The sequence below is a fragment of the Montipora capricornis genome, chromosome 4 (genome assembly GCF_036669925.1).
Source record: "Montipora capricornis isolate CH-2021 chromosome 4, ASM3666992v2, whole genome shotgun sequence".
Classification (NCBI taxonomy): domain Eukaryota; kingdom Metazoa; phylum Cnidaria; class Anthozoa; order Scleractinia; family Acroporidae; genus Montipora; species Montipora capricornis.
The window spans coordinates 50,909,430-50,924,420 of record NC_090886.1 but is presented as its reverse complement, the minus strand read 5'-3'; the positions used below and the strand labels follow the sequence as shown (position 1 = coordinate 50,924,420).

The window sequence follows — 14,991 nt, the reverse complement described above, 5'->3', positions numbered from 1 at the left end:
TACAAATTGACCTCAAAAGGTAAAAGAACTTGTTAAACTTTGATAAATTTCTAATTTTTAATTATTCTTTTAGGTTTGAAAACGAACCAGTTATTACAACCATAAATTCTCGGGTGGCAAAAGCACTAATCATCGTGTACAATCTTTGTAAAATTTCGAATTTTCAAAGCATCATTGTTCAGAGATCCTCCGGTATATCGCGTTCGCATTGTTAGAGATATCTTATTATGCATTCAGTACTTTATTCTTTAGCCTTATGCTAATGAGGCAGAAACGAAAACAAAGATTCCCCTATAACATCAGAAATCAAGTGGGAAATTTCATACTGCTAGATTCATACTGTTCATGGATCTGTTCATATGTACGTTTGTCGTGTTCCAAAGATTTAAACTTTCTATGCCTTGTTTCATTATTCATTAAAATTTCCACATTTGCTGAAAGCGTCGGAAAAAAGAAGACGAATCGCCCACCGTCACCGAAGCAAACCTGACCAGCCCCAAAGAAGCAAGCAAATCGACCAATCAGAACTTGACAGTAAGATGACTGACAGTCAAGAGACAAGACAGTATAGATTTGACTGCCGTGCGTATTGCGGGCTCAATCGTCATGAAAATCCGTTCAGTCTCGTCCAACTTTATGTGTAGACAGCGGTCTATCTATTCGGTAAATCTTTTCAGCCACAGAGAAGAAGCCAGTGTAGTGTACGTCATCGGGTGTGACGTCATAATGATAATGTCCTCCTTCGCCATGATCACTAAAGCAGTGAAAGTGTTCAATTCGTAGGTCCAGGCCCTGACGGATAAAAGGGGCGAATTAACGTTGCTACTCAGATAGTTTCCAAACATTTAGGATTGGCTTATGTTGGTAGTTAGAGCGATTTTCACTTGTGTCGAACGTGATTTGCGAATTGCTTTGGTTTTGCATTACTTCACTCAGTGATTGGTTCAAAGTTCTCGCGCTATTTTTTCAACCAATCAGAGGTAAAACCAAAACTAATAGTGGCTTGCGCATGCACATTTTCCCGCGCTTTGTGTCGGCTACGTGTAATTACTTTGAGTTTTGATTGGTTTACTGGATTGCATCCGTCCTTTTTGATTGCCAAAGTAATTACTTTGCTTTTGGTTTTACGACACTCGATTAAAACTCGCTCTATTGGCCAATATCGAAAATACCATAATACTCTTTATTCCCTCCAAAATTTGGGTCATATCGTACCTCATTGAACGGGCTTCAGGATTGGCCAAAACAACAATAGAACGAACAAAGATAACAATGGATTTAGCGCAGAAAACAATAGGAAGTACGATATAGACCGAATGCATAAAGCCTGGCTCTCAAGCAACATTTCTTTTGTATTTTGTCCATGTTAGTGAGGCTAATTATAATTAACACATAAACAAAAGAATATTTTTTTGGCCGCCATTTATGCATCCGGTCTATTATATAGCCAATGAAATAAAGTGTTCAACGAGAGGTACGACCCTAGCCCAAAATTTTGCATAAGCATTGTTTTTATTTTCTCTTTTCTCTTGGGACTTACAATGCTCCCAAGAGAAACTGGTAACAATGCTTATGCCAAATTTGGAGAAACAAAGAAAGAGTATTATGGGATTTTTGATATTTACTAATTGATAATAGCAAATGTTGGTCATGTCGTGATTGAGACGTGAAATGACGAAACTCTGTTTTTAAAAACAGGTCGTCGTTCACCGAAATCTTAATTTTCAACTGAAATTGATTCTGAAGGAAATGTATATTTAAAATTCGGGTTATAGACGAAAGACAGAAGTGATCCTCGCGCTTATCTGGAAAACTTAAGCAATTGTATCTTACTTCAAACATACACTTCTTGTTCCGTTGAACAAGAGACCAAACACGCCAAGAAGGAGGAAGAACCGTATTTAATTTAACAAGACAATTCGATCTAAAATACAAATAAATTGCGTTGGCACTCGGCCAACAGGAAAATGAACGCAAATAAACTTAGAAACCAACTGAAAAGTTACTTCTTGACTGTCTCCGTAATTGACGTACACTGTGGCAAACGGTCCGGTAGAACTGTAGCGAATAACTGGCTAGCAAACATGATGAACAACTGGTTAGCTTGGTTGTTTCGACACAACTGGAAATTTTAGGTAGATTACGCGATTTTAAATGAAACGCTCTACGCGACGAGCATTGTGGCATACAGGTGGTTTGCAACCAATCTCTAGAGACGCAGATGACAATGCTGCAATGTACAATTGCTGGTGGACGAACAAAAGGAACCAATGAGACATCTTTTGTTTTCGTCCACCAACATGGCGGCGATGACGTCACGTGAAAACCACCTATAAATTCAAGTGGAGCGAGCGCGCAACATTAAACGTAAACAGCGCGCTGGTTTAACCTAATTCACAAAAACAAAACTGAATGTTCAGCGACACACATCTTTCACCAAGTCCTTTCACGGGAACACATGAGGCCAACAACTGAAATTGACCTGCTCCCAAACGAGTGATTGCATTGTGGGAGGCGCGGTGGCCTAATGGTTAGTGCGCTCGACTCCGGATCGAGTGGTCCGGGTTCGGGGCCTAGCCGGGGACATTGTGTTGTGTTCTTAGGCAAGACACTTTACTCTCACGGTGCCTCTCTCCACCCAGGTGTATAAATGGGTACCGGCGTAATGCTGGGGGTAACCCTGCGATGGACTAGCATCCCATCCAGGGGGGAGTATAAATACTCCTAGTCGCTTCGTGCTACGGAAACCGGAGATAAGCGCCGGCCTGATGGGCCTTCCTAGGCTCGTAACAGAGACTTTACGTGTAAGAGACAATTGCTAAAAATGTCAAGATAATTGCAATGGATAACTTCTGTATTTGAAGCCGCGTCTAAAACTCCTGCTGATCGTTGGAGCCAAGTTTGTCAACATTCGTTAAGGTGCCCCTTACCTCAAGTATTTTTGCAAAAAAGATTCTCCCGTTCTCATTTTAACAAAAACAGGAAGTTGTTTGCCCCATGAGGTATGGGCTTATTTCTGAGATGACGCTACAAACTGCTAAACTTTTCAAAACTGGAAGTCGAAACATCTTGTGACGTCATTTCAGGGACGGACCGTTCCTCTCATTAAATGAATGAAGGGGGTAACTGTGGTGCTGCGTCGGTGGGGAAGTAGTATACAAAAATTTGGTTTTATCAACGGAGTTGATAAATGTAAATTGACCATCGTACAGAGATTCTAAAAGCTGACGTTTCGAGCGTTAGCCCTTCATCAGAAGGGCTAACGCTAAATTTACATTTATCAACTCCGTTGATAAAACCAAATTTTCGCTCCTCTCATTAGCTTGGCCTTAGGAAAACACGATTGCCACCTCTGCAAACTTTACGCAACTCAAGCAGTCTTTAAGAGGCGAAATCGCAACCAGTTCACCTAAAATACATACTTAATAGGGCTGAAATTTTCTTTTTCGGAATAAAAACATTTTGATGTTAGGCGCACTTTAATTGCTGGTTTTAGACGCGCGACGAAATTGTTCAAACAATGTAGATGTCTGAGTACGTCATCCAACATCGAGAAGCTATGCACTCGGTCACTCGGTCACGTTGGTGTACGGGACTCGAGCTTTAATACTTGAGAAAACGTTTTCTTTGTCCCTGTTGTCTTGAAATCATGGCCGATAAATGCGTGCATAAAACGAGAATACGCGCCAAAACGTTGGCCAATACAATTTGAAAAACAAACCACTTCTCAAAAAATGAAATCCCAAGATTATAAAACAGTGTGAATAGAGGTGAATTGAAAAGATTTTACTTACTGGATCGTGGCTTTCGAACACTCCTACACACACTAAGGGAGAGCTCATTTCGTAAAACTTCAACCAGTTATTTACATCTCCGTCTGTTTTGAGTGGAGTTTCGGAAAACCTTGGCTGTTGACAGCGAGAAAGATAAGATATGAGTAGTTAACCAAAAAGGAAACGGAATAGGAAAGTCTGAGGTTTGGATTCGTTTGTGACCTTAAAGTGTGCCACCAGTCCTGAAACCTTTTCTCCCATTGAAACAACGAGGAAGACGTGGCGAAAGAGCTTATAAAGGTAACCCTTCACCACACCACCACAATGTTCTCAAGCTTCAACAACTATCACGCTTAAAAAAGCAAAGACGACTTGGTGGTGTGAACACATACGAGAGAGGAACTCCCATGACAGAGTTTGCCAGAACGATAAACGTTATCAGTGGACTTTATCTAGAATAAACTGAATCAAACTCTCCTCCGACCACAGCATCTATTTGGGAGCTTATATGAAACAAGGTCGACGACGACTGCTACGAGAGCGCTAAAAAACAAGAGTGGAGTTCGATGAACAAAAACAATGGTTCAGAGCAGAGTCTGCACGCCCTGCACACGCGTGCGTCCGTGCGTGCGTAAGTACTTTAATTATACACGTGCACTTAGTGTGGGAAAACCGTTAACTATTTAAAAACTAACATATATTACAAAAAATCATCATTTACTAAAAACTGAACTACTGATATCAGATTTCCAGCATTTTCATTGGCTCGCCGGACACAGGCTATCAGTTCATATACCTGCTCTACCTAATATGGTCAAGGAACGCGTCACATTAAAAAGCTTGGAATAGTCAGGAAGTGATCGCAATAACGCCAATTTCTGTTTTTAGATGACGTTCTCGTTCCCGTTCCCGTCGTCGTCGCTAAAGCTACCCAATACGATGACGACGGCTACGAGAACTGCACAAAACAATAGGTTTGATTAGCAAAAACAATAGCTCTGCAATCTCGTGCGTTTCACATTCTAATACATTTCTTGGTGAATTTTCACTTTTCTCTCCAAACACCCAAATCGGTCATGCTAAGTTAGTTATGTAACATTGATACATCCTTTCCAAGGCGGAAGACTTGAAATATTAGCGAAATGATTAGAATTACGCGAAGATGTATTCTTAGATGACTATACCTCGTGGCCATCGTAGTCTTCCTTGCTTAAGCTTCCCGTTAAGGGACTCTAAATCCTGGTTCACTCGTACGACGCAAATGCAAACGCAAACGAAGTTCATACACACAAATGGTGGACGAGCGGTTAGTTGATAGTAATGCACTGAGCCGAGGTGGCATGTTTTTTTAATTTGCGTTTGCGTTTCCTCGGTTCACACGTGCGAAATAAAAACGTATGCGCAAATGCAAACGCAAGAAAAAAAAAATCAATTTCTTGCTTCTGCGCTTGCGTTTGCGATTGCGTTTGTATTTGGGCAATCTCGACCCCAGAGCTCTTGCCACATGCCGCATGTGCAGCACGATTAATTTCCCTCTTTTAACTAAAGCCCTGGCCAAGCTATCGAACAAAGTTGGATCCAACATACAACATTGTTGAATGTAAATGTTGAGGTTGTGGCAAAACACCATCCAACATTGCTTGATGAAACTGATTCAAGTTAAATGTTGCGGTAACACTGTAACGAGAGCCCCTCGTAGCGTTTGTGCTACTGGAGCTGTTGGAGGAAGAAAATGAACGAGTCAATCGAGGAAAAACTAAAGAATGATAGAAAAGGTATGTTCACTGCAAGATACATCCGCGCTTTGCCGGATGATGACAACGAGCATGCAGGGATCAATTTGCAAAAACTTTAAACGATATTGAACCAGACATCTCCAAACAGAGCAAGCAGAATGCGTCAAGCAGAATTGTTGGTCGTAATGTTTGATCAAAAGCAAACTCTATCCAACACTTGATAGAACAAAAACTGTTGGACGAACATCTTCCAACATGGGTGGCCAAACGGTCGAACAATGTTTGATCGAGCAAAGTTGGAGCGTTGAATCCAAATTTGTTCGATAGTTTGGCAAGGGCTTAATAATGATAGTTTTGTAGCTGTTTCTTAAATTCCCGTTTTCTCTCACCATAACGTGAATCTTTGCTTTGCCTTTCTCTATCACGAACACACCACCAAAGCCTACTGGATGATCTCCAAAGCGACGAGCCAGGGCATGCCGCATGCACGTGATAAAATTCTCATTTCCAGTTCTCTTGCTGGCGCAAACTTTAAGAACCTAAGAACGAGAGACATCACGAAAAGCGAAAGCAATAAGTATGTAAATTTAACTTCATGAGATATTCCCTCTTTCCTTTGTTTGGGTTTGTGAGAACTGTGAGTGTCTTCTCTGTGATGCAGCCGATGGATCGTCATCTCAGGGGCACCCAACGAGAATATAGTTCAAAACCACGTACTTTGGTATTTAAATGGTAGATAATGCACTAGTCATTTGTTTCCCCCAGTCCTTGACCCCCGGGGATGGGTAGGGAAATTACATTTGAATGGTTGTAAAGTAGGTGTATTTCCACTGGGGACTAGAGCAGACAAACACACGTAATTCCCCCACCCCTCTGTTCCTAAAAGATTCTGAGTCATCAAGGAAATGTTAGGGAGATTACCACAATATACAGTTCTTGCCATTTGTGTGTGCCACATGAACTATATAAGGAACAAAACAAACAAAAAAGAAAGAACTGGATAGAAACAAGACAGGAATAAACGACCAATAAAGAAAAAGTTTAGACATGATTGCTGTTCTTTTATTTTTTTACTGCTGTAGTTTGCACTCTGGTCAAAACCAGACTTCCTCTGGGGGTGTCCTCTTAAGTCCCACACACTGGAGATGGAACCACTCATGCCTGAGCGGTAGGGCAGAGGAACGAAAATCTTGTAATTTCCCTACCCCCTGGAGGCGTAATTGTGGCGTATTCTCGCGTAATTGCCCTAGTAATTTCCCCATATGTCCCCACTATCCCCGGGGGTCGGGGGTGGGGGAAACAAATGACTAGTGCATAAAAGCATATTTTTATCCCCTAAAAGTTTTTCATCTGTTCGGATTTCCTAGCTGAAAGTCTAGTGACCCGAAAATTTTAGGGATCAAAACTTACCTTTTCGAAAATTTCAGCCAAAAAAAGGCTCCCGAAACTTCTACAGACTAGGTGACCTTTTTAGGGTAAAAATCCGTTAAAAATGGGCAATTATACCATTTTTTTAGATGTTCGAAAATCCTAGGACAGGCAGGCAAGCAAAACATTTTACAACAAATGTTCCTAAAATTCTAGATCTCAAGTCGTCTTCCGAACAGATATTTTCCGAAAATTGACGTTGGGTGCTTGTGTCATCTCTGAATGCCAGAAACGCTAATTGGTTTCGCAAGCCTTCTCAACACAATTTATCCACTGAGAATTCAATATGAGTAGACTGGGTACAAAATGACTTAATTACCCTACACACAACTACTGTATCTCACAAATTATTGAAAGCATAAAAAAATATCTTGTACCTTTCCTGGCATGCCATCACTGATTAGAAAATTCCCCATCAAACTGAACTCTCCACAGTTGTAGTTTTCTAGCACACAGGATCCATTCTAACTTAAGCAAAACACACATTGCCATGAAATTCATTATGGCTGAGTTTTTTAGAAAGTGGGGTACAACAAGCCATAGAAATTAGCAAATTTGGAAGTGTTACTGAACATCAGAGGATATTAGCAATGAGAGGACTATGTCATGGCCACATGCGGCTTCTATACAACTTTCATAAACGTTTTGTGATTCATGACACTACATGTACTATTTATGACAATTTATTTATTACAAGAAAGAAATATAAATCCTGTTCATGCCTGAATCTTTTCGGTTTTCCTTTCATTTTCTGCTTAAGTGACTTTTCCTTACTTTGATGACCGAGAACCCTTAAAAAGTCAAAACTCTGGAAATGTTGAATCCTAAAAAAAACACTACTGCTGATCAGTACCCTAAAAGCCACATTAAATAATTATTAGAACAATTTGTACGCTCGTTGGATGTGGCCTTTTTGCTCCTCAAAATGTGGAAAGTGCTATTTAAAGGTGGTAAATTTGAAGTGTAATGCATATTGTATGACAATGGGTGGAGACATAGCTAATGGAGATCTGGGTCCCAGGCAGCAATAAATTATTGACTGAAAACACAACCCCTAAAACCATGGCCCGATGCACTAACCCTTGAACACTGGCCTTGAACTATGAAAACTCCTTGCAAGCTAGGTCGTATATTTTTTCGATTCTTATTCGAATGACCCTTTCACGCCCGAGGGGACCCCCTTTGACGACTAAAATTGTCTGGTGTTAAACAGAGTAAAATCTGTAAGTGTCATTCTTGGGCATTAAAGGGTCAATGGTTAGATCATGTAACCAATGTTGCAGAGGTCCTTGGTTCGATTCTCGCCTGGAACTCTGATTTCCTTTTAGTTCTCCCTTCACCACTTTGCCAAGAAACAACTATGTCCTCATTATCATTACTACATGTAGATGGTTTCCCTTAATACTTCTTCTCTGCTGTACTCTTAATGAAAAGGAAGAACAATGATGCATTACACATCTGCACAATGTCACGTAAAGTTAAATTGATTTAATCATGACCACACCTCTTCATTTACTTTTGCAATTTTTGTTGCAATGGCTCCCTTTTGCTCACAACTGGTCACCAAATTTGCCATCATCTGAAACACAGCCATCGTGCATTACTGCTTCTTACAACAATAACAATATTATTATGAGATGATTATAAAAGATTGTGCAATCTTTAAGTGCCTTACATGTATCTTAACCAGTTTAGACCTTCTCTAGAACACATTTTTGAATCCTCAATCCAAGACCAGCCCTTCTACTGGTTTATTACAATCAGTGCAAATAGCACAGTCATGGGTTGATGAATCCCGTTCAAGTCTAGATATTTTTCAGGCTACAATCCTGGACAAAAGTAAATGAGACCTTAAGTTTCTCTAAGTTTCTCAAGTTAATTACTTTTAGACAATAACAATTTACAATAAAAGCCTTAAAATACCCCATCAACCTTCCCCACCCTAAACAATGTTGTTTATTGAGAAGAGCAAACAACCGAGATATTGCACAACATTGGTTTTTATTTTGGGAGGGGGGGGGGATGGTGAAGGCGAGTTTGGAACTGGAAGATTTACTTCCTTGAAATAAATTATTGTTTAGATATAAAGTATAAAGAAGAAATAATGCACCTATCAATGTTAAGCCTAAAGGAGGGGAAGGGGGGGGGGGGGGGTCAGGAGTGGGGTGGGGATTTTGAAATTTTCATTTAAAAAATTCAAACTCCCCACCCCCAGGAAAAAGGTAAGTAATTTTTTTCCTGGGAGTGAGGGGGGGGGGGGGGGGATTATGACCAATTATTGCTCAGAATCCCCACCCAAGTTCAAGTTCAAGTGAAGGTGGTCAAAACGTTCCTTTGTATGATCAAAAATCCCAGCCCAGCTGACATCACATACAATCAAAATTCCTACCCTAGAGACACAACTCACAATCAAATTCCCGTGGTTAGCCTGTGGAATATGTTGTTGGGTGTCTCCAGTGTTGTTACAAATTGATGTGGAAAAGGTCCAGGGTGTGATGAATAAACACAAAAATTCCATTACTAAATGTTTCTACTTTTTGTGTTATGTTATTTATTGCTTTTGGGCAATTTTTATGGCCTGGAAATTGGGCATGGGATTTTTTTAGGGTTAAATTCTCATCCAGGGATTTTTGTGGGTTTTGTTTGAAGCCCTAGGGATTTTTTGGGGTCTTGATTTTTGCTCCCATTCAATCATCCCTGTCACTTGAAATCTGGAATACCCCCCTTCCTTGGGACTATAGCACAGTCCAACATGTAGGTTTTTTTCAGGCTTGCTGGCGACTGCTTAAGTTCAGATGTCGCTAAGCGCAGACTGCCAGTGAAAATTGCCGCTTGAGAAAGGGGTGATCGCTAAATGAATTTTGGCCGTCAATTGAAGTGACTGAGAAGATCGCAAATTATTCTTTACAAAGTTGAAAAGTTATGCGATGAGTTAACCATAGTTAATAGAGGGGAATGGTTATGAAACCTGTCAGATTTCTTTGTTGTAGGTTTTTGTTCTCGTTTTTAGCCTTGACCGTGCACAAAACACAATAGTAACTGTTGTTTACTCCATACTGCAGAACTAACCAATAGAAACGTGTTGGTTACGTAATTCATGCATAGTGTATGAGCGCAAAACAAAAGATTGTGCATGGTCGTGGACTTTCCAACCTAAATCTTGGCTGCTTTGTTTGCTCTTTTGATGTTCACCGAGCTTCCAAACCATTCCCCTCTATTAACTATGAGTTAACAAAAAAATGTAGATATCTCTTAGTTATATAAGGAGTTATCACTAGAATTTATCAATACAGGAAATGAAATAAAAGCGTTGTTTTAAAGGGAACCTCCACTAAAACAAGAAAATAACTTAAAGCCACAGAACATAATGTTTGCAATTAAAAATTTTCAAACTTTTCCCAATGAAAGCGTTTGTATCTGAAAAAAATGAATTTCAAAAACGCTTGTTTTGGCTTTCAAATTTCATCTTGAATATTTGTGATGTGTCCTGGTTGCCCTATAATGTTCTGACACAAAGAGCAATAAAACATGACACATGTCATGGCATGGCAACCATGACACGTCACAATTATTCAATATGGCAGCGCCGGGGAAATTTGAAAGCCAAAACAAGCGTTTTTGAAATTCATTTTTTTCGGATACAAACGATTTCATTGGAAAAAGTTTGAACAATTTCAATTGTCAACATGATGTTCTGTGGTTTAAAGTTATTTTGTTGTTTTAGTGGAGGTTCCCTTATATACATGTAAGTACTGTTGTGCGTGTCTTCTCTTTCCCCGTATTTGCCATCTTGAAGAATGCAAGACACTTGGAACAATCTTGTTACCAGTTTCCTTTAATGTGCAGAGCACGATCTTACCCCCTCAACTCTGCCTCAATAGGACTAGCTTCCAACGGGATGAATTTATTCTTTAATAGCTACATGTACATACCTGTAAGTTGCCTATCTACCTGTAATAATAATTTATTTCTAACTTTCATTTCATAAAATTCAAATAATAATAATAATAATAATTATTATTATAAGTGTAACTACAAGTTTACCTCACAGTTAACACCAACAAATTTGCTGCTCCCAGCCCCTGCTCCAATCATGAATCCACCTTGAAGCTCTGCAATCTCTGCTATGCAATTGAAACTGTAAAACTGCAAAATTAATTATTAAATAAATGTAATGCAACCATGAGACACAATATCATGTTTCTGTGAAGTGCATATAATTTGCTTTTAGAATTGTTTAGAGAAAATAACAAAAATCTTGTTAACACACTGACCCCTCAAACGCCCCCCTTGGGGTGCCCCCTGTTGACGAGTAAAATCGTCTGGCGTTAGACAGAGTCAAATTTGTCAAGTCTCACTCCCAGGGGACAATGGGTTAGTGGTACTGTGATGTACACGTAGTTGGACAATAAACAAACAAAGAAGCCTCGCCTGTGATCTGATCTGTTGTAAGGCACACAGGAAGTGGACAGAGCAGGAAAGACTGTAGTGTAGGGGAAACACAAGACACAGTTGAGTGTTTTCCCTACTTCTTGCATGCTCTATCCACTATCCTAAGTGGCAGCTTCACAACAGAACAGATCACAGGCGAGGCTTCTTTATTTGTTTTATTATAATAAAGACTTTTTAAATTTCCTCATGTCTTTGGCTAAAATTTCTGGAATACTTTATTTTCCAAATGCCACAAGTGATGCCAGCCATGAATCTGTACTCTCATATGAAAGCACACTGTTTTAACCATTCAGAGTGCATGCATGAACGTTATATCAAAACTTTATTATAATAATACCTAAAATCTTGCGAAATGTTTCAATTTTTGCTAGATTGGCCATGATGATAATAATAATAATAATAATTTAATAATAATAATAATTTAATAATAATAATAATAATTTAATAATAATAATAATAATAATAATAATAATAATGGAATTTATGTAGCGCTTATACATCGCTGTTCTAAGCGCTTTACAAATTATGTAAAAAAGGACAGAAGAATATATTAATTAATCGAGTTTTTACAAGCTTACATATGTATAACACTACTGTACATATTAGGAAATTATAGCATACACATCTTAAAAAGAAAAAAAAAGAAAAACAAATATCATGATGAAACTACAATGTAAATGTCATATACCTTTTTAAAAAGAAACACTTTCAACTTAGATTTAAAAAGATTAACACCAGAACAAGCTCGAATTTCAAAAGGGAGCTTGTTCCACAGAATAGAGAGACATATAACAAAAAGCATCCTTTTTTTCTTTTACCTTTGAAAGATCTGGTAATGGTATGAGATATGGTGGCCCACCAACATCAGCTATTCGTGTTCTGCCACAAATGCCTTTAAAGAAATTCAATCAAGAAAAATTGCAGTAAAGTAATTATAGGAAAATCTAATACAGTAGTCCCATGACAAGCCTTTACACAACATTTTAAACTAAATGTACCTTAAAAAGGTTTAAACTACAAAGAGCACTAACTGGTGCCAGTTGTAGTACACAGTCAACAGTCTATATTTTGTTTAATTTCAATTGAGATTTTATTGCAATATGGCTCTTTTTGTTCATTAGTTTAATTAAAGATGATTTATATAAACATTGAGGTAGGAAAAGCAAACTATTTTTTTAGGATTTTGGGGACATATGTAACTCCTAGGGCTTCAATAATGTCTTATAGACAGAAGGGAGTGGCTTCCGCTCGTTCACCGCATTTTTGTCTATTGTGGAGTGCCATGATTCCAAAAAGATTCTTTTGTGCCAATTATTGACATTCTTTTCTAGAATTTCCACATAGCCAGTGTCAATGTCATGGTCAGTGGTTTGGGCGTGATCTTTTATTGCCGACTCTTTGTTATCATTAGTTCCCGGTTTATGCACCCCGCCACGTGAATTCCATGATCTCTTTGTTTCCCCAATGTATGTGAAATCACACGATCGGCATTTTATTTTAACCTTGTACACAATGCCTTTTGTTTTCGTTTCTTTTGGGCGATCCTCTGGTTTCCTAAAATAATGGGCGAGTGTTTTTATAGGCTTGAAAGCAGTTTTTATGTTTTTAGGAAACCAAAGGATCGCCCAAAAGAAACGAAAAGCGGGGAGCATAAACCGGGAACTAATAATAACAAAGAGTCGGCAATAAAAGATCACGCCCAAACCACTGACCACGACATTGACACTGGCTATGTGGAAATTCTAGAAAAGAATGTCAATAATTGGCACAAAAGAATCTTTTTGGAATCATGGCAATCCACAATAGACAAAAATGCGGTGAACGAGCGGAAGCCATTCCCTTCTGTCTATAAGACATTATTGAAGCCCTAGGGGATAAAGTAACTTCTTATTTTAGTTTTAGCATATTACTCTCGAACAGCATATTTTAGTCACTCTGATGAAGACCGCAGTTGCAGTCGAAAATTCAGTTTTTAATAATTTTTTATCTAGATCAGTTGACAACGTTTTTTATAAACACCTTTTATCATATAATGGATACTGATCGCCCATCAAGTATTTATATGTAACTCCCTTTCATTGTTTATCAGTGTGACATTATGCCTCTCTTAAATGTTGTGTGCTGAGTGACTACTCAAGGTTATAGATTTCCAAAAGCAAGGATGGATGCACCTGGATCTGTCAGGTGTCAATTCCTTATTATTGATGCAAAAAGAGAGAAATCAGACAAACACGACATAGTTTAGAATTAAATTTATATTCAAGTGTTGTTTTAGAATGGGTAGAACAATACCAGCTGTGAACTTATGTTGATTTACATGTATCTCGACCTTTATGCCACATTTGCTTTAAATAACTGATGGATTTTGGTTTACCTTTACTTCTTGCAATTTAAACCAAGGTTGAAACAAATTGACCTGGTCTGGAAATTAATTAACCTAAGGAACAAAATGCCCTGCAACATGTACATATTCACTTGAGGCTCACAATTAAGCATACCAGGTGCAGCTAGATTCCATGGTTTTTGCCTTAAATCTGGACAATCCACTACTCTGACATCAACAGTTGAAAAATTCTTGGTTAGCCCTTCCTGGAGTACTAAAGCAATCAAGGAAAGAACAAAAAAGAAACTATTCTGAGAATGAAGTGGATCTGGCTAGCTTTCTAAAATAATTATTTAAATAAAAGAAGTGATAACAAAAAAAATTATATGGAGCGAATTGAGAGCTACCCGGTGCCTAAATAAAATTTCCTACCTTAAAGGTGGGTATGAATCCAGTCCTAAGATTTTTTTTTAAATTTGCAGAGTTTTACCTTAGCCTAGTAAAAAGAAGATCGAATTTATTCTGATTCGTTCTTCAAAGAACACCCCATAATTTGAACAAAGGTTAGAGGGTATTCAGCAGTTACTATGCACTTTTTTTTACACGGTTACACCTAAGCTTAAAGTGCATTCGACTGACCCTATTCCAGAATATGGCATGTCCGGTGTTTTAAAGCAACATGGATAATAAAGATAGGTTTAAAATAGCATTTTAGGAGGTGTTTGACAATTTTAATGTGAATCTTCGTAAAAACGAAGGATTTCTAAACTCTATTCCATGTCTTCCTATTCCGGAATACGGTCAATCGAATGCATCCTTAATGTATTTTTTAGTTGCACTGAATCACGGATCCACATTCGTATAATAACTCCAAAGGTAATCCGTTGGACGAGTGAAAAAGTTTTAATAAATGTCTTTTCATGAATACCATCAAAGGACTTATAGTATAGAATGTACTTTCATTCTGATCGATTCCAGAAAATAAGGAATAGACATACAGCTTTCCCTAGCAATGAAATCTCAAGTTTGGGTGCCATCTTTGACCACGCTGTATTTTCCATGAAACGATTACAGGCTCAATTTTCATGTATCTCACCGAGTTTCTCAGCGATGGCATGGGATGGCAAGGTTGTTAGCAAATCGTTTAGCAAAAAGCAAAGAGTGACTCGTGGTCTCAGCTCATAATGTGGCGTTAGTTACAAGGTAACTCCCCCACCTCCGGCAAAAAGGAAAACAAGTGGAGCAGAACCTGCTGCTTCTGAACAGGAAAAACACAAAA

The 14,991-nt window shown here is 38.6% G+C and overlaps 1 protein-coding gene across 1 annotated transcript in view; it reads right to left on the bottom strand.

The window, feature by feature from the left end:
• Nucleotides 1-38: 38 nt before the first annotated feature.
• Nucleotides 39-14,991, bottom strand: part of LOC138047303 (ester hydrolase C11orf54 homolog) — a 15,828-nt gene continuing 875 nt past the window's right edge. Inside the window, exons 2-9 of the mRNA XM_068894097.1 lie at nucleotides 13,888-13,986; nucleotides 12,208-12,281; nucleotides 10,982-11,083; nucleotides 8,442-8,516; nucleotides 7,315-7,401; nucleotides 5,899-6,048; nucleotides 3,795-3,908; nucleotides 39-792 (exon numbers count right to left, since the gene is read on the bottom strand). Of these exons, the coding sequence (XP_068750198.1) occupies nucleotides 619-792; nucleotides 3,795-3,908; nucleotides 5,899-6,048; nucleotides 7,315-7,401; nucleotides 8,442-8,516; nucleotides 10,982-11,083; nucleotides 12,208-12,281; nucleotides 13,888-13,986 (875 nt within the window). The 3' untranslated portion in view covers nucleotides 39-618. The remainder of the gene's footprint in view (nucleotides 793-3,794; nucleotides 3,909-5,898; nucleotides 6,049-7,314; nucleotides 7,402-8,441; nucleotides 8,517-10,981; nucleotides 11,084-12,207; nucleotides 12,282-13,887; nucleotides 13,987-14,991) is intronic.